General features: G+C 40.4%; 1 protein-coding gene across 2 annotated transcripts; it reads left to right on the forward strand.

Annotated features, from left to right (window-relative positions):
• The first annotated feature begins 8,420 nt into the window (after positions 1-8,420).
• On the forward strand, positions 8,421-22,558 carry LOC145440984 (uncharacterized). 2 transcript variants are annotated; one of them, XM_080318775.1, is made up of 9 exons: positions 8,421-9,534; positions 9,594-9,736; positions 10,639-10,834; positions 13,861-13,939; positions 13,997-14,066; positions 14,972-15,104; positions 15,363-15,552; positions 18,496-18,667; positions 19,210-22,558. In XM_080318775.1, exons 1-9 carry the CDS (start codon positions 9,527-9,529, stop codon positions 20,499-20,501), a joined length of 2,283 nt encoding a protein of 760 aa, XP_080174901.1. In that variant the 5' UTR covers positions 8,421-9,526; the 3' UTR covers positions 20,502-22,558. The 2 variants fall into 2 exon arrangements, with proteins under 2 accessions (XP_080174901.1, XP_080174900.1); XM_080318774.1 differs by lacking the exon at positions 14,972-15,104 and adding an exon at positions 15,153-15,285 and having other exon boundaries at positions 8,423-9,534.
• Positions 22,559-24,941: the final 2,383 nt, after the last annotated feature.

Raw genomic sequence — 24,941 nt, forward strand, 5'->3', positions numbered from 1 at the left:
CAATAACTATGAAATGGAGGTGAATCGCGCCATGCGAGGAAAAATTTCAGTTTACCGGAGCTTCCCGCCCCCTTCATATGCTTTCACGCCGCCCAAGGGGGGCACGCCGCCCAAGGGGGGCACGCCCCCCAGTTTGAGAACCACTGGTTTAGCCTATATTGTAATTCACAAAGTTTTCTTTTGCTACTGAAGTATGGGAAACAGTTTAGCATGGCTGAATTATCTAGTTATAACGCAGCACGCGTAGAATAAAGACTCTCTCTCTCTCTCTCTCTCTCTAGAACACCGATGTAAATAGGCTAATTTTTACAGGTGGCGACTGTGAGTCTCAAGGCCTTGCGGGCGTGCGGCCCCTCGTCGTCATCCTGGTCCGTACCGGATTTTCACTGGTGTGACGAATAAATGATTGATTGATCATTTTATGTTGTGATTGTCAGGTTTCCATAACAATGTAATTGAAATTGTAATTGAGCAAAATTTTTATCAAATTACAATTACAATTACAATTAAACAAAATAGAAATGCTTCAACTACAATTACAATTACATGAAAAAATGAAATTAATTACATTCAGCTCAATTACAAATTGCAATTGATCCAACTCAGGTCAACACAATGAGTTGACTCGGACTCGAGTCATTATACAATGATTCGGACTCGACCCTCTGTTCAATGACTTGGACTCGGACTTGACTCGGTGGTGAATTGAAAATGACTCGACTTGACTCGAGTCAAAACTATAAAAGTGAGATTGACTCGTGACTCGGAGCCTTGTGACTTGGTTACAACCCTGATATCTAGTCAGTGTCCATTATTCGCATACATTCGATACCAACCAGTATCGGTGGAATGGGGCTGCGGTGTCCGAACTTCACCTTTACTGTCGACTACCCAGTTATCGTATTCCCAAATGGTGCTTGAATTTGTGCTTCTGTCACGAGCATTACCATGGACAGTGGTTGCCATGTAGGCCCTACGTCACTTATCTCCCCAAAATATTCGTCAAGTCAGAATGTCGTGTCGGGTACGTACTGTGTCCCCTGCTTATTTGCCTACTTTCACGTTGCATTATGCTACACCAGTAATATGTCTGGTCCTTCGAATAGAGAAAATATGCTGATGTTTCCCGTGGTGATATATACTAAGCTAGACGCCAATATTGCAAGTAAAGTGTTCAAATAGCAGTGTAGCTTTCAATACAATATCCATTGTAAAATAATATTTATTAACTCGAAGACTTTTCGGGTGCCTCTTTTCAAGAGTTAACGGCACACTAAAGGGATTTGAACAGATTTAAAAGCAAAACCAAAAAGGCAAAGTATGACGCAACAATCAAAATCACAAACCATGAAATTCGCATTGTACCAATATTGTACCATTGTACCAAATAGCAGTGTTGTAATGACTCACGTCATGACTCGACTCGAGTCCGACTTGAGTCAATTTCTGTGTATTGACTCGACTTGTACTCGAGTCCTTGTGCATGACTTCAACCGAGTCATATGACTCAAAACCCGAGGTGGTCAAAGTAGTCAAGAAACTACTCAAGTAGAAGTAGAAGTAGCGACGAAAAAATCTACTCAAGTAAGAGTGGAAGTAGCCTACTTCTTCCATAAGCAACCTAAAACTACTTGAAGTAAAAGTAGAATTGACTGACTTTAAATCTACTCAAGTAAGTAGCCTAAGTAGTTGCGAAAACGATCGTATTTCGTTCGCATGGATTGTCAAAAGGCGCAAATTGAACTATGCCAAAGGTGCCGAGCTTGATTCATATTGATGCATACCAGGAGACATTCAATTTTCGACAGCATGAGCATTCGTCCGCATCATGGGATGAAAATGATAGTATTGATATGGAAATGCGATACTAATCCTCTGTTTAATCGAAGAGCACGTTTTAGAAAATATCATGGTTTGGCGCACTCCCCCATATTATAAGGCCCGTATAGTTTAGTCGAAGAGCAATACAGGAAAATTGTATCGGCTACAGTGTAAACACTTTACGCGATTAGTAAACGTTAATAAAACATGCTGGATCGTAAAAATGCCATATTGTGTAGCTTTATTTCCAGAAATTGAAAGCATTAAACTGTACACTTGCTTGCATCCTTCATCATGTATGTTCTCCAGACAAAAGAACTGATGCTACTTTAGAACTCAAAGTATGACACTGGAAATTGAAAGTGAATTATAAATACTACTTCTAAAAGCGGAAAATGTATTTCATGTCTTTTGTCCAGAAAGTTTCAAAGGTCTAACAGGTCTAAAGCTTAAAAAAATTCAGAATCCACTTTTCCAGATTATGACACACCATGGACTACTAGATCACGATATGATAAGTAAATGCTAGATTGCGAAACATCAGTTTCACACATGATGCGCCATATATACTGTGATGAACTACTTCATATGGGCGACAATGCGGTGGGAACGGAACCGCGCAACCCGCTACCTAAATTATATTCACCGATACTTTCGTGAAAACATATTTGTCATTCCATACTGGTAACTACTGTGCGCAAAGCGCAACGAGAGTTCTGGGCTTCACTTTACTTTTATGAAAATTAAATGTTGGTACTCCGTGAAACAGCCCCGAAATTCCTCAGGCTATCACTCTTATTGGGGGATTAAACTTCTTCAACTTGACAAACGGAAAATATCGAAAAGTAAGTAAGTAGATCACAAAGTATTGCGAAGTAGAAGTGGAAGTAGCGTAAATCAGATCTACTTGAGTAAGTGCCAGAAGTAGGGGTAAACTACTTGAGTACTTCGAAAAAGTAGAAGTACTTCGTTACTGACTCCCTCTGCTCAAAACTAGGACGGCAAAGACATGCAGACATTCAATCGTAATTTCGAAGATTAGTCAAGCCACCACATTATTAATATTTCGTCTAACATACTGATACTTGGAAAATAGGTCCAGAAACTGTTAAGACTGAGGAAAATTACGATGTTATGAATGCGAGCCATCTACATCACTAGAACAGAGTTGAAAGAAGTGGGTTGAACCGGATCGGGGACATCTCGAACTATTCGATGAAACACTAGTTCTAGATATCCCTGAACCGGATTAAGCTAAAAACTGAACAGTGAACAGAATGACGTGGACTCGGACTCGAGTCACAACACTGTGACCCGGATTCGATCCTTCACGCCCTGACTTGGCTTGGTAGTGAATTGAAAATGACTCGACTTGACTACCAACATTCGTCAGATTATTACCAGTGAGTTTCTAAAAATATAGATTGATTGATTTAGCTATTCCTATTTAAATCACACTAACAAATTCATGGGGTTTACACAGGGAAATCTAGATATTCCTTGGTTGACAAAAAAACTTGAAATTTTTTAAAAAATTTTCCTAATAAATTAAAAATTTAAATTGGCTGTGCGGCGGCTTATACTTTTTAGAATCGAGCCAAATTTGGTGTGCAGTGTTTTTAGGGTAACCTGACAATTTAATCAGTGAATGGCTGGAATCCGAAAAAAAAATTATTTTTGAACAACCCTAATGCTCATCTCTGGTCCTGCTGCGAGACGGACTTTCAGCATTCCCGTGGCCACTTACTGGCCACGGATAATTTCGTGGCCGGCCACAGATATTCCGTAGCCGGCCATGAAAAGTGCCATTCCATGGCCGGCCATGGTGATTTTCAGGGCCGGCCATGAAATTTCGGTATGGCCGGCCATGAAATTTCCCTGGCCGGCCATGTCAAACTCATTCTCATGGCCGGCCATGACTAAATTTCATGGCCGGCCACAGCCAAATTCCATGGCCGGCTGCAATATATCAAGTTAGTATTGATGATAAGTACTATACGTGACCCAATCGTTGTCAAAATATGATCATTTATGTACTGTTATGGGTGAACTTACTGTACGTATGTAGTGTCGATAGCAACAGATGAAAGCGAGAATGTTTTGGTCAGTTTATTAGTAAAATATCAGACAAATTACAATACAATGCAATGAAATTAAGTGAAGAAGTCGCAACGACTTGAAAAAGTCTATCAATCAAATGATCGGCCTATTAAAAAGAGCAGTGCGCGCTAAATGAAATAGAAAACTGCATATCATAAAAGTGATAAGCCAAGGCCTAGACCAAGGTGGGTGTCTGACCTCAAAGACTACTCCACGTCGTTTCTGCATCTTCCTATCTTTTCATTGTATCGCAGTTTTTGTGGTGTTTAGAAATGATGAAATTATATATAAACCGATACTGAAGCGATGATGGCAAGGCACCTTTCAGACCTTGTGTCCAAATTTCGACCCCAAAATCTTTAAACGGTGCTATTTGGCTAAGTATTGATTTCAGTGATTTCAATGATGTGTTCACAGTGGGATAAATCCTATTCATTCCGTCTGACGCTAGTCAGGGGTGATCGTCAACAACTAGTAGATAATGGAAAGAACATTTTATAGAATGTAGATATGAGAAAACCTCTATAAGTTCCAGAAAAACTATGAAATCCACATCACATTCTGTGGCTGGCCACAGAGCAGCTCGCTGTGGCCGGTGCTTCCCCCGATCTGATATCTCTTTCAAACGGTAGGATATGTAGGCTAATTGCAAAAGATTGCATAGTAAATACAGTTAGTTATCTTTTGCAGAGCTGAATAGCTGCGGATTTTAATAATTTGAGGATGATAATATCCTTCTTTTCCCACAATGATGATGGTGATGGTGATGACGATGAATCTAAGATGTGAGGTTAATATTCATATAGCCGGAAAATGTAAGGTGAAATTCAAAATCTCGTGAATTGTACCAAGAAATTTATGAATCTTATTGTATTTATGAGTACTGTAACGGCAATTCACATTCATTCACTGCAAATATGCTCTACTTGTATACTTGAGCAGACTTAACTATACTACCATAGCCTTTATAAAGGCTATGATAAAACCTTGAATATGCTTCATCTAGAGACGTGACCGAACGGTATGTGGTCAGTTTACCAGTTGTTTTGATTTTATTGTTCTCGGCACTAACTCTCGTAAGGTAATGACCGTACCCGAATGAAACAATTATGGAACCAACGAACCAAGTAGCCTATATGGAGAATCTTGTAGAAATTCCATAAAAGCTATGAGATTCTCATAACTTTCTGTGGCCTGCCGCAGAACAGCTCGCTGTGGCCGGTGCTTCCCCCATTCTGATATGATATTTTCTGCAATATAGGATGTGCAATGTGCATTTGGATTGTGCAGCAATTCCAGGTAAGTATTCTTTACTGGTAATTGTGTGATTAGACATTTTGATAGTCTCACTGATCCATATAACATTGGGTAATTGTGATTTCCTCTTAACAACTACCGCTTTATTTTTCGCAAGGAGCATCCAGTATGACATATAGCCTAATATGACGAACCAGTTGCTACACCAGCCGAGTTTTCAGGTATTTAGTTTTATAACTGAGCATTTATATCTTGAAAGTCCACGAAAGTTTATGAAGTCGAGGGCCGTGATAAGGTTTAGTGTAATCGAGTTGGTATTGATGCAATTTAACTTCTGGTAATTTGTCTTCTGTTCCAATGTATTTCAACGTAATGTGTTCTTTCAATTTTTATCAAGACGCTCTTAAATCGTCCCAGTGACGAAGGAGCTGTTGAGCCACCAGTTAAGTTCTCAGTTATTAGGATAAATTTATTGTTGTCATGTTACAGGCATATATGATTTTGATGCAATTATATGTTTCCAGTAGGATTAAAACTTAGCTAGATTCGAAAGCGACATTATTTGGTTGTGCAGCTCAAATACTTCTCCTTCGTAGATATCAAAAATCTGTGGTTATCTGACCATTCCAACAGAATAGAAGCAGTTATAGGGAATATGGCTTTGGATACAAAGACTATACGTCTACTTTCCGGACAGAAATGGCTGGACGATCAGCTTATGCGGGCAGTTTTTTAGAGGCATACTAAGATGTCCTTACGATAAAATTTGTTTCAACATTTAGATAATCAATGCTGTGATTATGGCACTTTGCGTGAGGGTGACTACAGTGGTAATGCATGTCCATTAAGGCGAAGGTTAACCTATACTTATGTTCATTTCAGACAGATGACAGAGAGATGTTCTTGAATTGCCAGTCCTCCACGTGGAACGTGTCACAAGAAGTTGGTACGTAATTCTTGCACGATACTTGCATCTACCTCGACTTCAGGTAACTGGATAGATAGGCCGATAATAGATCGGTAGATGGATTCATCCGTCACACCAATGAAAAAGGAAATATGATTAATACCCTACAAGGAAGCGACTAGCGGCCTTAAGACTTATTATTGGTGTGTTAATAATCAAATGTATTTTTCGGCAGGCGATTAACCTAAATTCAAAAACGCTCTACTTGTACGACCCCATGGGTAATGAAGATACCGAAGATGCTTGAAACGTAATTGGAAGTGAGTAACTGACTATACTGAGATATTACTTATTGTCGACACCCTGCATATCTCTATGCTCCCAGGGACTTCTGGAACTACCATACAAATAGTTCTGCCACTGAGTGGAAAATCGTATCCAGGACTCATATAGTCAACAGAATGACTTGCAATTGCGAGGTCTTGGCATTGAAGGTATCTCAAAATTTCAAAAGACTCTTCTTCTGTAATCGCAATTGCTATTTCCGTTTGCCGAAAACTTTCTGAATGGTGACGAAGAATTCGACGTTTCTGCGTGCACTGAGTGTTGCCGTCAATATCGTCGGGCATTCGGGAACAGGCTTTCAGATTTTACTGGTATATTCGGATAATATTATTAGGTTTGAAATTTCACTTATTCATATATAGTTACTTTTACCACAGAAAAGGACGTATTGCAGAGGAGACGCGCCCGGTAATGCCTCGAAATACATTTTATTGTTTTCTTGATTCGTTAATCTGTGTATCAGACTAATAAAAACAATTGGTTTGCATAATAATTGATTCCTTGTGTATAATACGTCAGTGCGGTGATAATCCCAGAGAGTTCCACTAAAAGCCGTTTTAGCGATGGGTGGGCGTGTGGCGGGTAGTTCGTTCATGATTTCATTTACTTTTCATTATATGAAACTGGTATAGGAAGGAACTTTCTGAAGCAGAGCAGGATGATTTCAAGACAAGTGGACAAGTATACAGGACGGTTTAAGGAATTTCTGTTTGGATGGTAGTACTAGGTCGCATCTCACCTGATAGTCAGAGACGATAAAATACATTTCCGCAATGCATGCAGAAAAAGGGTAAATATGTGCCGAGCCGTTGAAATTTTAGACCCTTCCCGACGACATAATTTCATAACTGGCGATATTAGTGTAATTATAGTTCACAAACCAAACCGACGCAGTGCAAATAGAGGTGATCTGCTTCAGGTAGTCACAGTGATTGAGAGAGGACAGATTCCATCAATGACCAAAAATCATTAAAGACCTTCTTAGAGGTACCGAACTTCAATACGATATTCAAAAATCATTAACTGGCCACGAACTTGTGGCCGGCCACGATGAATCAGTATGGCCGGCCATGAAATACGCTGTGGCCGGCCACGAAATACCGCTTTTCCATGGCCGGCCACGAGATTTTCGTGGCCGGCCACAGATAAATCTGTGGCCAGTAAGTGGCCACGGAAAAGCTCAGACCCCTACTGCCTGCTGCTAGTCCTACTCCGGTTTCTGAACTGGATTGATGGCGACATATCTCGTGGTCCAATAATCTCATGCGCATGACATTTATAGTTTTGATGATTCCGTTAAGTCTAACAACTTGTGTGTACCATGTTTGGTACAACTGCATAACTGTACTTGTAATTAGCTGATTGACGCGGTTGATAAATGAAAAACTCTTCTCCCTCTCTCTCTCTTCACCAAACGCTCCGCTACGCCGACGTTGCACTCGCTGCGCTGCCACATACATACTTGCTGATAGGCTGGAATACTGGCCGTATGAATTATTTAACGGAGTTATATAACTTTTATTTGATCAAATTACGTTAAATTTATACAAATTACCAAGATAATATAAAGATTACAAACAACGAAAAATACATTTCCAAAAACAGATGTTTGGACTGTCATTAGTCTCGTAGCAGTCGCTGGGCTCAGCTCAAACTTTTGAGTTTAATTTACAATAGAATTTAAACTTTGAATTCTGTCGATTGGCTGGTGGAAAATGGTGATATAGAATTATAGATTGTTTGGCAATTTTAGTGACAGATCCAGGTAAATTTAAGGGATATGTGTATGAGTAGACTTCACTAGTTCGAGTTCTCAATTTTGCAAGGGCACTCAACCTAACGGTTGTCAAATGTTACTGTGGTAACAATGGTCTTTTCGACCGGATGCTTATCACTAGGGCAATTTCTTTTTGACATGTCAAAAAAAGTCAAAATTAGGTCAAAATTGTAGCGTTAGGTCAAAATTTGTCAAAATTGTTTACAAATTGAAGCATTTTTTGACCTCTGCATTTCGTTTGTATCGTAGATTTTGCGCTGTCGGTGAACTTATCATTTGATATTTTACAGCTTGTAGCCTACTTTATAGGCCTACCGTTGTAAACGGACCATCGTCTGCTCATTGTGAATCATAAATGGTCAAATGAAACAAATAGTGACATGGTTTTATGGTCAACGTACAGCAATATCCTAGCTGAAGCAAGACTGCTTGGCCATTGCATGGTTCCTATATCAAGAAGCGCAAGCTGAAAAATTGTGATATAGACAACATTGTCAGAATGAAGCAACACGGTTTGTCACAAGCAGTGTAAACACAAGTTGAGTGTTGACAGCCAACAAATGCTGCTGTTGAACGTTCTTTCTCCGTTCTTGGCAAGCTACGTAGTAAGGACAGACACTTTCTACCCGAGAATGTAGGAAAGGATCTTTCGTTATACTACAACAAATTTTTGATTATTTCCACCAGAATACGTTTTGTAACTACTGGAATTCTTCATAGGGCCAGATTTCGTTAAAATACTAGTTTTTCATGTAAGAATCAGTCAGTTTTTGAGCCAAAAACGTTTTTTCAGGCCAATCTACTTTGTAAGGACAGACAGTTCCAACCAGAAATGAAGATAAGTAGTACAATTTTAACATTATATGCGAAAACACCTAATTTGCATACGTGAGGTCAAAATTTGGTCAAATTTCAGTTTTTTTAGGTCAAAAAAAGTCAAAATTTAGATTTTTTAGGTCAAAATCTTCCGTTTTTTAGGTCAAAAAAAAAATTGCCCTACTAATCACACATCACTCCTATGTGGATTATCGATTATAAAATCTTCGTTTGGCAGAGTACCTTTCATTCTTGTGGTAATACTCAACTCAACTAGCGGGGTTTTAGCACGATAGTAGAACCAGAACCAGCTGCATATATACGACTTGTTACATTTTAACAGCGTCTCTCACATTTCCAGGGTGTATCTGATTGACCGCTGTGGTAATGGTGAGATTGAATTTGTAGATCTGTTGATCTTTCGATACCACCATCTTGCCAAGAGTCCCCGGTTAACGTCTGTGTTGGTTAGTTTTGGGGAATGAGAACAACTGCCTTGTGTAATGTACCGGTATGATTTCTGTGAATTACAACGAAATGTGTTGTCTGGATTGGTCTTGATATTTGCAGCGTACCTCCAACTTCACAAGCAGAACAAGTGAATGAACACACTGCACAAAGCCAAGTGGATACCGGTAATCCAGCATTATTGAATGGAAATCATGCGTACACAGGAAAGGAGTTCTTGAATGGGTCCACAGAAGTTGAATCGGGTAAATTTGATTTCATCTACTTCTAATATTGATATGACAATGATTGCAAAACATGCACACTTACCACAATCAATCAATCTAGTTTATTTGTTAATCATAATATAATAAAAGAGAGAGTTGCAGCTTTTGATTAAAACCAGTCAAGAAAAATATGAGGAAGGCTATGCATAACCTCCTATGATTACCATAAATAGTTTATAAATGATATCGTTAGATATGCCATAAAGTGATACAAAGACACAAATTAGCAGTAGGGTTCCAGGCTCCAGCAGCAGCAAAGAAATGGCATCGCATTTCAGACTGATTTCTGAGGTCACATTGATCTGAAATAATATCCATCATACTGTCATTGTTTCTAAAAAAATCTATTTTCATGGTTACCTTTTTTTGACGCTGTGTTGATGCACAGTCCATTATGTACATCAGCAATCTAGTACCGGTAATGCATAAGATGTGTAATGAAATAGATTATTGTTTTTGTGGCTCCGCAAAAATTTTGGGTGGCCGAAGACTTCCACGTTAGCATAAGCATTTCATTGTTTAATATAGGCGAAGAACCATCTGCATTACGGTATTAATACAACCCTCACTGACCTTTCCTCGACTAATGATGACTGAGCAATCCTGTAGCTGAAGCTCCTGTTTGTATTCGACAATATAGCAAGTGACCAGTGATGTTGATACCTTTTTCTTTTTGGTTAATGCTCTTGTGCTCATCACCTTGGTAGCATTATCAGATTTAGTCGACCGAGAAATAGCGTGTGGAGAATTAGGCTACTCCGCTACTGTACTATAAATTGATGTGTTATGATGTATTATAGCTTGACTCGTTAACATCTATTAGCGTAAAGCTGTATAAGATATTTTGGGACAAAGCTGACTAAATCTTTCATTTTCAAAAGCATATTTCAATGCACCTGCCGAGTCTCCAAAGACCAAACGTGGCCGGCCTCCAAAAAGTAGTTCGAAATTGGCTCCGGTCAATAAGGGAATAATAAAAAAGCGGGGCAGACCCCCCAAAGTCAAGACGGAAGACGTGCCCTCGAAACAAAGCAAAATAACCGACACCTTGAAAAAGACGAAACGAACTGTAAATAGGTGAGATATGTCTTGATGCAACATTACAAAATACTAAAATTTTATTTTCCTGATTTTTGCAATAAATATTTGCTGTATTTGTGGCGTTGAACTAGTATTGAGCCGGCCTACGTCGCAAGCACAGACACCAGGATTCTGTAGTTTGCCACACATTGTAGCGATGTTGTGAAGAGAAATATTAGATTTATTGGAACCTCGTGAATTATTTCTACTATTTCCCCCCTACGATGACATGAGCTGACGTATGCAAACTTGCAGGAGCATTGGGCTATGTGCTTCAATGTATAACCGTTTGAACTAACATGGACAAAGGCACATTATATTCTGGATAAATTTGGATTACAACATGCTGATTCAATGGGCAGATCCAATGATGAGGTAGTGTAACGGTGGAGCGTTTTGCTCAATTCTATTGGGTAAATTGTTGAATGGAGCCCTGACCTTGTCCCACAAAATGCTTGCATGTAGTACTGTTACCCACTGCTTCCTTGTTACCTTACGCGTTTGCCACTCAAGGATTGTGGGCAGAGAAAAATGGTGGTGCTGACTTGTTAACCGTCCTCCACATATTCATTGTCAGGCACCTAAAAAGTGCAGACTAAAATATTTGGTTTGAAATATCGACATATAAAAAAGCTAAATCCAGAAAAATTGTGCAGTGTGATTTTGAGTGTTTGATCGATGCGTTTCCTAATTCCTATTCTCATTGAATGAAATGACATTTCACAATATTATGAAATATCTAGGCTACCTCAACATTGAATATTAGAATGATGTTTGGTGGATATGACATTACTTTGCTTGCAATATAACATAGCCGACAGCCATTGCCATTACTGTCAAAGAATAAAGCATGTAAGCTCAGATTTAAGGCACAGAACTTGTTGTGATCAGGTGATTACTTGCCTTAATGTACTTCCGTTATAATTATGTAACATTTGATAACCTAGAGAACTACCACTTGTTGAGAATGACTTGTGGGCTAGTGCAATGCAACAAAAAGAAAGAGGAAAATGGGGTAGGATGCACTGTGCTGTACTGATGTACAGGTACTGTAATAATAAATTTATTGACGAATTGCAAGTGCAGTATATCAACAACGTTTCTACTGAATGATCTGTCACTAGTTTGCCATATTTGCCCTTCTGTGCAGAATTTGTCCCATTGACCTCCCGAAGTCTGTACTTGTTCCTAGATATATTGTGTAACTAACCTTCTGTTCTGCACCATAAGTGAGAATTTCAAAAACTTCTATTTTTACATCACCTTTTGCTATATTAACTTTTCTGTGAAGCTATTACACTTTGCTCCATTATGTATATTAATCATGAGACGCATACAAACTGCTCTTGTAGATATTTTAAATTTCATGCTGCAAAGGTCAGCGATTGCATTTGATGGTGGTGGGGTTGGGACATGTTTCAATAAAATACTTATATGTTATGGACTTATGGTAATGGTAGTGTGATCATATCCAAAAGTAAATGATCCACATTGAGTTGTGTGTTGTGTTGATTGGATCATGTTGTATTTTTCAACTTTTCCTGAACTAATTTGCAATTCTATGTTTCACTAGATGCTTCTTTAAACTTCTTGCTCGCAAGCCAACTACTGAATCAAATCGCTTAGCTACATATATGGCACAGTCCATCGGCTTTGTTTTGACCATCAAATCTCACCAGGCTATGTTTATAATCCAAAACTATAGCGGACTGGCATTCTTCGGGATCCTTTCTATGTAAAATGTACCATTTTGCCTTCAACGATTCTTATGCAATTTTCCATGAATATTCCATGATATTTCTTCAAACAAGCGATTTGACCTTAATTTCGGCTCATTAATGTTGAGTTCAGACTATTTTATTTGCAATTGTCCCATTTATGCATTCATGTCGAACTGAGAGCCCTTTTATTTGAACTTATGACGATAACATACTGAGAAGGCCTACTGGACAAATATATTATTGTTACCTTGTGCTTGCTTATGCTTATGAAATAAGGCCCACTTTCTAAAATGAACAGTGATGGCTCAAGATAATATGGCAAAACCCTATCTGATGATGCTGATTCTCCTTTCTAAGACATTCTGCAACGACCTGAGACATGAGTTCCCGCTAAATTTGCTGAAATTTCACAGCAGCTGTTTTTTAGAAGGATGTTACAAAGCATTTTTGCTAATTCAGTCCATTCAACCATATCCAGACGAACAGTGTTTACTGGCGGCTTGGTATCTGTATGTGCAAGTGTTCTTGTTAGAACAGGAGTCACTGCTTATGAGTCTTAATCTGATATTTGAATTATGAATACCTGATCTTATCCCAAGTTTGAGATAGAATTGAGTTAGTAGGCCTAATATATATTCTGTATTATTTGTCACTTGGAAGTCTCCCTGTGAGATTGGCTTGTAGCATACTCTCGCAGATTATTTTGATTAATCTCTATCATAAGTGTTGGTTCGTTGTGGACTAGGCCAGATAAGAAAGCTCATTTTTGCTTGTCGTTTCTTGATCTGCTAACTTTGGGTTCCTGTAGTGGCAAGCGATTGTCTTGGTGGTTTGAATTTCAGTTAGTCATAACAAGTGTTTGTCTTCACCTTGTTTCAACCCTATCCCTTCTCAACTATTGAACGCTCTGCTAGCTAGTAGCTAATATCCCTGTGGGTGTAATTATTGGGCATGTGAGTTTTGTTTGGTACATCACTAAAATCAAGCTGAGGACAGAAGAGTGTAGTTGAGATGTGGAGATTTAATTAGCACGGATGGATAATGATTTCTTATTAATATCATTTCAAATTTTCTGTTAATTGTGAAAATTCCTGCACCTTCATCTTTTTATGTCACAAATTCTTATTATTTGACTATAGGCTATTCAGGCAGACATGGGCTTAGCACATTTTGTATTCATTGCTTATTTTTATCCCAATTAGGTTCAGGGTTGAAGTGCTTTAGGTGTTTCAATTGTTGAGGTGAAATTGCAGTAGCTTGAATGCATATTTAATGCTTGTTTGTTGTTTCATATTTATTCAGATTTAAAGATGTAACAAAGGAAGAGTTAATGGAGAGGTTTTTGCCAGACCGTATCAAACATGGCCTTGATATCTTAATTGTAAGTTTGATGCTAATGTGCTACTGTTGTAGAATGTTAACTGACATTGCTCTTCAGATTGGGATTAATCCTGGTTTATTCGCCGCTTACAAAGGCCACCACTATGCCGGTCCGGGGAACCATTTTTGTGAGTTTGTGTGTTATTTGATAAATACTTTTCTCACTCAAAATGTTGTAGCCTGTTTTGTGGCTGTGCTATAATATAAATATACGGTATCATATGTTGAATTGCTGATGCAATTCCTCATATTGAATCGATTGTGAAAAATTGCTTTGATCCGAGTGAATCCAGCCCATGATTAAAAGTACACCGCAGGTCTGACATGCTATTTATTCATTTGTTGAATTGCGGAATTCTGAATCTGAGATCGGTATTTTGCATTGTTTCGGAACGGAAGCCTGATTGTTATCGAACCAAGATAGTCATGACTGGCTACTGCTTATCTGCTCTAATCTGCTATTGACCAAGAGTGAATACTCAACTTTTCAGCCCGATTGTACCTCTCGCGAAAGTCGAATCGTTTCTGTCTAGAGGGGGTCAACATTGATACTCGAGTAGAAGTAATTTTAGGAACTACTTTTAAGTAAACCCTTAATTTGTTTTATCAATTACAAGTAGATGTAGAAAGGGAAAGGATTGAAAGTACACAGCGGGTGCTTTCAACAAGTAGATTTCTTCTAGGAGTCGCATACTTTTAGCAGGTTAACGGATGTGGCTCATTTGGAAATTTCTATTTGTATCATCCCAACCAATTCAACATGACTAATGACATTATAATAAGTGCAATCTTCGGAAATATGTTAACTTATCGAGATACGGGGGTGGTTCTTACGACAATTTCACTGATAAAGTGATGGAAACTTATCACAGAACTACTGTCCCACTTTTCAAATTGTGAGTAAAGTCGGCAGATTAGACTTAATATCTTGTTGCGTACGAGTAGAAGTAATCTCAAAACTTGATCACTTGTTGTGTTTTAAGTAGTGCAAGCGTAGTTAATATTCGTTATCCTTGCGTTGTTTTCCGTGTAGGGAAGTGCATGTTTTTATCTAACTTGATTCCGATACCGCTGACCGGCATGGAAGATTTCAAAGCCCTCGATTATGGCGTCGGCCTCACGAATATTGTCGAACGGACGACCCGCGGCAGCTCTGACCTGTCCAGGTGACTTTTCACGCAAATGTTGTCATGACAACGTCCCTTTCGCTACAGGGAGTTGCATCAACATGTCCGGCTTCGTCGACCGTAAAATGACGTCGGACAATGACCTTGACCTTCTTGAATACGGAATTGGCTTTTCCACCATTGTGCAACGAACAACACCTGGCGCGAAAGACTTGTCGACGTATGTCATGACGATAATTTGTGGCGAGCGTTAGCTGCAAGGCTCGGGGATTTTAAATTCGATATTTCATTTGACAGCAAAGAGATAAAGGAAGGTGCCCAGAAACTAGTGGAAAAAATACAGCTCTACCGGCCCAAAATAGCGGTTTTCAACGGAAAGGGCATATACGAGATATTTTCGAAAGAGATATTCGGGCTCAAAAAGAAGGATTTCACGTCCGGCTTCGCATTCGGCACGCAGTCTTACAAAATTCCCGGCACAGGCACGGTAAGTCGCTCTATTTTACCTTCCCGCTTCAGCTGTTGTATTCTCTCAATGTGTTTCGAAATACTGTGGAGCATTAATTCAGGACACGCAATACATAGATGTAGTTTCGACCGTCCAGAATTATTTATGGCTTCATCATTCACGGTCATTGTTAAATATCTAATTCTGTCTCTTTCTTGCTCCTTTACAAATTCCACTGAATTTTCTGCGTGATAAAATCTTTGATCCTATCAATGTCGGCAGGAATTGATTCAACAAGATTTTTGTAGATTTATTGAGGCATTGCCGATATCTAAAATCCTGTTTTTCTTGTTACTCTACCCAATAGTTGTTTAACAGAATCAGATATATATATAAAATCTATCCTTTAATTTAATGCATAGCTTTCAATATAAACACGAGGAGACTGTAGTTTAGTGAATAGCATGCCTCCTGGATCATGCCTGCAGGCCGTGCTTGATTGAGATGTGTCACATTTGGTCTGTTATTTACTCCTTGAGCTATCCTATTTTTGTATTATCAAGTGGTCAGTAGGGTTGTTCAGATTTGAAAAATTGTCAGGAAATTTCGATGCTTGTGACCCAAATGATGGTTTAGTACATAAAAACACATATATGATCAATTTTGGTCATCTTCGTCGTGATCTTCTATCCCCGAAAGGCCCCCAAAGATGCACGGGGCAATTCTCCTTACTGCTTGATCTGTAGTGTTGACCATGTCACCGGTTTATAGCTTTGGTGACGTTATCATTCGAAAACGGCCATGTAGAGACGAGATATTGCAATAAAATAGATATGTTTTCAAAATGTTATTTAAATGCAGTCCTGTAAAGGCCACTTGCATCTCAGTTTTGCTCAGCAAAACCTGTCTGTCATGCTCATGGTAATCATGTATTGGTTGCACCATAGACATCGGTTTGATTTGGATCGTACATTGAAGAAGCGCCGTTGGGTTGCAATTCGTGAACAAATACTGATATTCCCAGCTAGTTTTCAGCCATAAGGTATTATTCAAAGGTATGTAATGTCAGTAATACTTTTCTCAACTTCAAATCGTAAAATACCGAGTTATCTTATTTTATGGAAGACTGCAATTTAGTTGAAGAAAAATGCCTGAAACAATGCATCAACACAATGTTCAGTGCTTGCCATATAGATATTCTTGTCATATTCCATACGTTGGCACAGTCCTGCGTTGTGGTAGTTTCGAGGCAATTTTCTTTCAGATATGGCGGATATAGTAGAACCTCATCTAGAGTCGGTTACTTGGAGTGACTAATGCACTCAGATAAATATCTGACCGAATAGTGACCAGAATATCAGACCAAATAGTGGGCAGACCTGAATATTGTTTATGGTTGGTCCGCAAAACCCATATCCGCTTTGTTTCAGACATTCTTCTGCAACTAAATTGCAGTCTACCATAAAATAGGATAACTCGGTATTTTACAGATGATTTGAAGTTGAGAAAAGTATTACTGACATCACATACCTTTGAATAATATCTTATGGCTGAAAACTAGCTGGGAATATCAGTATTTGTTCACGAATTGCAACCCAACGGCGCTTCTTCAATGTACGATCAAATCAAGCCGATGTCTATGGTGCAACCAATACATGATTCCCATGAGCATGATAGACAGGTTGTACAGAGTGAAATCGACAAGCATGTGGCCTTAATAGGACTGCATTCAAGTACGATTTTGAAAACGTGACTTTTTTATTGCAATATATTATCTCTACACGGCCGTTTTCAACTGATAACGTCACAAAAGCTATAAACCGGTGTCGTGGTCAACATTACATATCCAGTAGTAAGGAGAATTGCCCCATGGATCTTTGGGGGGTTTTCGGGGATAGAAGATCACGATGAAGATGACCAAAATTGCTCATGAAAGTGTTTTTATGTACTAAACCGTCATTTTGGTCACAAGCATCGAAGTTTCCTGACAATTTTTCAAATCCCCACAACCCTAGTGGTCAGTTGCATTGTTGGAATCGAATTCTTCGAAACAAAGACGTTTGTGCTTGTGGGAAACCAGCAATGATACCACTACAGGCATTATTGGCTTCGATTAAACGAAACGTGAGAGACGCAAGACGATTTTTCTACACTTGATGAAAAGAAGCATTCGATATTTTATGTCTACGGTGAATCATAATGCTAAAATATAGAAGTCATAAATGCATATTGAATTCTGCTTTTGATCTTCCACCTCCACTCACACACTTCCTGTTGACTATTTTTATATCATACTATAATACAACCTGTGAGTTCAGTGGCCGGCTGACAGTCTTGTTTATCAAAATGACAAAATCACTCGAAGCTATTCATGACCCATCGGGTGGAAATCGATGTCATTCCGTTTCCAGGCAATATTCTTGTATTTATCCCGTGTTTGGACAATCGTACACCAATCCGTAAGAAAAACAAGCATGAACGTGCTGATGGTGCTGTGATGTGATTTTTGAATAGTTATGTCGCCAATTCCGTCTTGTTATGTCATGGTCTGCCTGTGCATCGGAACTGAATTGTTACGTGCGCGATACACCCTTATCGATCACGGCAAAGGAGCTGAATGATTGTCGTATTACAGTTGTAGTTCAAGTTTAAACGTTTGATGGCTTTGACATAATGGCTGCATAACTTGTAACTGCTTCTTTTTGTGAACTTTAGTTGACGTACGGATTAGATCATTATGAGGTTTTCTTACTACCACCGACCAAATATCGACTCTATATCGGTTACATTGGTAGTTGATAGAATTTTTGGTAGTTGGCTCTTGAATTTCGGCCATCGTACTTACTATATTTCAGGGAGGAACCCATAAGAAACTGTATTAACTTGAAAAGTAACCGACGGCTGCTAGAATATAGATTTATCACCTGTCATTGCCTTTCTTATACATGCAACTAGGGATTGACTATGCCGCTTTTTCTTCAGTATATATTTGTAATGGCGTCGTCCAGCGCGCGATGTGCTCAGTTTCCGCGAGCCCAAGACAAAGTACACTTCTACGTGAAACTCAAGCAATTGCGTGACCAAATCAAAGGTTGCCAGGCCGACGACCCTATTCGCGAAGTGGGCTATTCATTCGATTTAGAGAAAGCGACAGGTATGTTGGATCTGCGATGTCTCGGTTGTATATGTATTTCGAATTATTCTATTTCATCTGTAACCAGGATTGCCCTCTGTCCGAGAATGTGGTCATTGTTTGCCATGAAAATAATATATTTCGGATAAGAACTTATTAGCAAGATTCATCGACTGTTAGCAAATTTTCAAAATAAAGCCATTCACTCCGAACATTGAGAGATAACGTGGTGATTGAGCGTGTGGCTTCTTGATTGGTAGGGTAGGTCGTTTCAAAGTTAACCATAACCATGGCCAAGATATGACCGAAAGAAAATGAAAACTTTACACGAACATAATTCTCTTGAAATGTGTAAATTGGACTTAAGCTCGATATAGATTTGAAGTTAAACAACAAATTATATATCGATTTCGTATTTAATCTAAAGCTGCGTGCAACCCATCCCCCCATAGCAAAATTGGAGGCAAAAAATCTTACCATATCATGAAATGATTTAGTGTCGAATTGTGAAGATGTGTACCTGTACAACTCCGCCTTACTGTAATCTGAAAATGATTTCACAGAAATTGCGAAAGGCCGGAGTATCAAGCAGGAAAGGTTCGACCCGGATTACGAAGCCCTGGACTCGACTAAGAATGGGGCGTTGTCGTACCCCCCGTTCGGCCCTGTCAACGGGCCGACGAATCAAAACGATATTGCAAACGCAAAATTCAGCACGGTCACCAACGGCACAACCGCACCGAACGAACAGCCGGGTACTAGCGGCCTGCAAAATACCACACCCGCCAATCAAAACGCCATCCCGCAAAACACCGATACCATCTCGAGCCGGCACGCAAACCTGGTCAGATATCTACAGCAGGACGTAGACGAACCAGACCCAGACATCAAGAATAGAGACGGCGTTGTCATGCCGACCTCGTTAAGCCCCGGCAACCCCAAATTGCAGGAAGACGTCAGCGAGGAGCAGAAGATCGAACGTGTGGGTAACTGGGTCCGGCAGCAGCAGAATCTGGATTACGAATCCGACCCTCCGATGGGGTTAGAAAGACGAGAAGAGGGACCGCCCGGGGTTCAAGAAGGGGCTGCCCCACAGGGCGTCGAAAACGACGGTGCTAGTCAGTTGAGCGCGGTGAGCGCAGGGGTGTCCGGGTCCACTTCGGAATCAACTTCCGGATATGGTTCTATCGATGCTAGCAGTCGGCGGGTACGTTTGGACCGGGTCGAAATGTGGGTCATGGAACAGCAGCACGTACGGCGCCCGGCCGGGCAGCAGCACCAGCAGGTGTTGCAGTCGCTGCAAGCTGCCGCCGCGCAGCAGCAGATCCCGGTCACCTCTCAAAGCAGATCGTCGCCTGTCCAGGTCAACGGATGGCTGCCGAACGTGTCCCAAGTCCCTCCCGTGAGCACTGTGCCGGTAACGGTCGCTGCGCAGAATGTCGCGGGTCAGGCATTTTTGAACGCGTCCAGAAGCCGTGGCGCACTCCCTAATGTCGTGTCTGATTCGATGGCGGGGCACTCTGCCTTGGGTGGCGCGGGTCGCACTTCTCCGTACGGTTTCTTGCGCGGTCAGCGTCGCGAAGGCGACAGCAACGGCGGGTTTGGTCTGTCGATACGCCCGCCCGTGCCTTTGTTCAGCAGCTGGGGCGGCGGGGAGTCGTCTGGCGGCTCGGTGGTGTCGTCGAATGCGGTCGCGTTCCCAAGTAGTACGGCGTCGCAGTCCACGCTCGTACAGCCGTTTGTAATAGCCAACTCTGGCGCCGGTCCGGCTGCGGGTGGCAGCACCATTTTGCCCATGTCGTGGCAAAGCACGTCCGGCGCTTCGACCGTGATGGCTCCTGATTACCGTTCGTGAACGGGATTTCGTCGGAATTAATGTCGTGCTTTTAGCTGCTTTGATTCCTGTACTTTTACGAGTCCGGTTGTGTCGTGATGGCACGTAGGGCTTGGCTTGACGATTCGAGTGGTCGATCCGAATCGAGTCTTAATTATTTCGAGCGGTGGAATTATATGATACTGTCGCGGTGGAAATAAGGTAGCTTATGTCCGCTTAAAATTTTGAGATACACTTTTCAAATTGGTAGAAAATCAAGTCTGTGTAAAATTTTCTCATTTTTTTCGGCCATATCTTGGTCATGTTCATGTTTGAATATGACATTGTGTATTTTTGTCCTTTGGTTTTTTGCGGCATATACACCGACTCATGATAGACGTGCACACGATATCTGTGCATATGCATAGCATGAGTGCATGATGTGCATATGCCGCTGGACAAAGAAGGTCCAGATATAACCTTGTAAGGCTTTCTAAGTGTTGCACCACCCCTCCACGCGAACCCGGTAACCTAAGCACCAAGCGAGGAAGACATGGATACCAGTGTTACTAATCAAGGTCTTGGGTCCGACCCGGCCGTGGATCGAACCCACGACTTACCGATCAAGAAGACCGCCGCTCCCCCCTTATTCTATCCACGCTATATTGACACATTGTTTCCAAGTTAATCATGATTAAGATTCGGCAAAAAGTAAATGAAACTTTAGCTAAGTTGACTTTTTCAAAATGGGTACACTGGACATAAGCTCCTTACACTCCACAGCGACAATACCTCCTTTTCGATAAGAGTTGTGTAAATGTGTAATCACCGTGGGTTACAATGTCGGTGCTTTTTCCAAAGCTTTGAAACTTTGATTGGTCGTATCGCGGCATCCAAAACGTGTAGTTCAAATTTCTGTGGGTTAGTGAAAATGCCGTGGACAACGCAAAACACTGTCACCACAGATATAGTAGAAAAAACTACCAAATTATCTTTAATGTGGTGCACGACTGGCTTGTTTTCTTTGCGACCGCGTAAATGCTACCTATTTGAACTTGCACTTCACCCATGCTGTTATGTCATCATAAGGAATGATACTTTAATCCTCGACTCGAAGCCTTATACTCTATTCGGAATCGAGTCTCTGAAGTACGCGATTTTCCCCTGCTCTATTCGTACTCGTGCTCTAGCCTCGTCCTGCGTTACTGTAGTAAATCATTTTCTGCGCCATTACGCGGCTACTTCTGGGCGCTGTGGATGACTTTGCTACTACTCGGTAGCTTCATGCCATCGCTATATATCTGCACATGAAAATATCCCGCAAGAATTTCTCACTTATTTATGCTTGCAGAAACCCTGGCCTAGGCAAGCGCTCTCTCACTATTTAATTGCGGACTGCTTCCGCATTATATTTGTCGTTTTTATTCTGTTTGTTTCGATAGCTTGAACCATGTCTGATTCCCGATCTCTTACTTGTTTCGTGTGACTCGAATCCATTCGATTGATGAAATCAACTCTGCTGCTTTTGTAAGAGATTGAATTCTGTCTCATGCGTCCACGGTTCAAATTTCGTAACGAAGCCCTTGTGATCTTTGCGTGTCACTTTACTGGGTACGCTGTCACTTTTAAACACAGCTTATGAGTTCATATGGGATGAATATTTTTGAAATTGCATATCGTGTATGTCATTTCCATGAATTTATATAGTGTACCTCGAACCGTGTTGACTTTTAGTTATAGATGTTGAATACCACAGACGACGATCAATGTATGTTTATGTGTATGTTTGCATATCTTTTTAAATGGCTATCCGATGAAGATTATCGAGTTGACTGCTGCATTATGACAACCTCACCACTTCAATTCCGTGCTAGCTGTCAAGCTATTTATTATTCAGACTTCTATGTTGTCGGTCGTTATCGTGCATGTCTGTGTTATGTTCTTGAATGTTTGCTGCCATGCATATGTCACTTGGTATGCCCGAAACACACCCCTTGTGGACGTATGTGAGCGATTTGCTCTCACTGGCTATTTTCATTTCTGCTGGTGGTACTTGATTGCATCTTGGGTCAGACTTTTTCATAAATTTCATCAGTGGTTATGGGCGTTTTCGATTCGGGATTGGTAGTTGTCTTGTCAGTACTGCAACTTAGAGGCGGACAAGTTATAAGGGACTTGCATTGGGTAGCATCCGTTACATAATGGGAAGACTCGTGGTCTAATATGCACCACAGCTGCAAACATGCTCGTTCAGCTGTGTGGTTTTGTAGAGTTCGCTCTGTTTTGTCAGGCTCATTGGCGCACTGCGGATTAGAGATTCTAAATCCGCCCGCATGTTTTGTTGCCAAGAACTTTTTAACATTGTCAGGGTATTTTGAAGTTGCTTAATCCAAAAGTACCTGTTTTTCATGAATCAGTACTAATTTTTAGGGTGTTTCATAGTTTTGTGACAGAAATGCTTTGAATAGTTTGTTTTCCTCCGAGCCACGAACTACATGGCATAACTACATAGCAGAGTGTTAGTATTTTGTACGAGCTACGTTCAGCACATAAAAATGTCAGAAAACTGATCCGTCCGAACTCCCAACCATCCGGTGAGTTTGACATCGGAGGTCAATTGATAGGCCTACTACATATATTTAGCTAACTCGATGACCAGGCATTTTAAAGTGGTGATATCGCTACGAGGCTGTTTTTATGTTGCCTATTATTGTAAACTTTCGATATACGAATAAAAAGATCTGTCAGTCTTCAGCTGAGTCTGATGTCGTTTGGAGCATGATAGGCCTATTCTCCAATCGCATGTCAAATTTGGAAAGGAACCAGCGACATATTTCGATTTGGGCATCCATGATGATTTGTGAGCCTTTTGGGACGGCATGGTCAAGGAGAAATCGGAATTTACAGAACCAGCTGCACATGGCTATGTGATAGCCCACCCATTGGGTCACTGGGTGTGTGTGTGGTATGATTGTTGGTTGCTGGTGTGAGACTCTGCCGGCGATAAAATAGGCGTGTGACTCAACTTAATATATGTTGCCGCCGAATATTTTGAGAATTGAAAAGTCGATCAGTATTTAGATTTTCGGAATCAATGCGACAGTTACATTGGGTTAATATCAGTTATAATAAATTCTAAGCTATTTACGATGAATTGCATTATCAATGGTGAGGTCTGGACCGTCTGTACCTCATCACCTCTCGTTTCGTGCTTCATTTTCGAACAATAAAATGCAAATTGTGTGAATTTGGGAGAAAAATGTTCAAAATATATTCATTCATGAACATCAATAGAAAATACCAAATTTAAGGTTTAAAAATTTTCGCTAACAGCTTAGAGTGGGTAGGCCTATATAGATTGCTGCAGTGACCATGTTTGGCTCCACCTACGTAAGTGATCATGGGTTCTCGCATTTGAAAGAAACATCACGACGAACCTACGTTCTCGTAACTAAAGTTTCGCATGCTCAAGTAAGGCAACCAGCATGATTAGGACGAGTTTTTACAGAGAATGTGGCGGACACGACGAAACCCGTGTAGTGAGTTCGAAATCAGGGTTGCCAACTGCTGGTGGTCCAAAAGAGCCAAATTGCTCTCCAAAATGTGCCAAATAGCCCTTCAAGAAGCCAACTATTTCCGATTTCAACCAATATGCTTATAAATTACACCTAAAACACAAAAATGATACGTTGTCAACAGCCTGTGCACTTTTACATCAGAATAGAGTGAAAATAACTATTTTTTATGTGAAAAAAGGGGGTTCTTAAATCCCGACAAATGACCTGAAACTGCAATAAAAATTGACTTTAGGAAATTGCACCTATTTTCCAGCCGGCAACCCCCAATTTCTGCGCACGAGGGGGTAAAATTGCACAACTCGACAACCAATGCTCTTAGTCATGAGATGTAGCTCAAAAGCTGCCATAACATCATGTTTCTATCTGTCTTAAGAAGAAAAATTTCTCTATTGTCAACACAAAATGAGTTACAGCCAAAAAACGGTAAATATTGAAGTTAGGCTACACCCTTTGTTGGCCACGCGGGCGGGGGTGCAATGCATCAACGTCCTAAAGGGGTTCTCCCTGAGTGGGCCTGACGTAGGAACTAACTCTGGGGAGCTGGTGTGGAATCGTAGGCTTCCATGCTATAGTCCAGTGCTTTTCAACCTTTTTGAGCTCCATTCGCCACTTTTTTTGTGAAATAAATTTCATTCGCACCAACTAATCGAAAATTGTTATACAAAAAGAAAATGAAGATATGCCCACTTAACAGCATTTTTTTTCAGATGTGCAGCAAATTGGCTAATGTGCAGCTTAAGCTACCAATTGTCTCATTAAAAAGGCAACTTTTTCGCTCGTTTTGCTTTAAATTATTTCACTAAAACCCTTCTCGTCCAAACAATGTTGTTGAGAATTTGTACAAGAACGTCTACTAGTGCTTGAATGACCAGATCTTAAAATCTGTTCTGCACTCCTATCCAAA

The sequence above is a fragment of the Botryllus schlosseri genome, chromosome 6 (assembly GCF_051294905.1).
Source record: "Botryllus schlosseri isolate E-star chromosome 6, Bs_hap1, whole genome shotgun sequence".
NCBI lineage: Eukaryota > Metazoa > Chordata > Ascidiacea > Stolidobranchia > Styelidae > Botryllus > Botryllus schlosseri.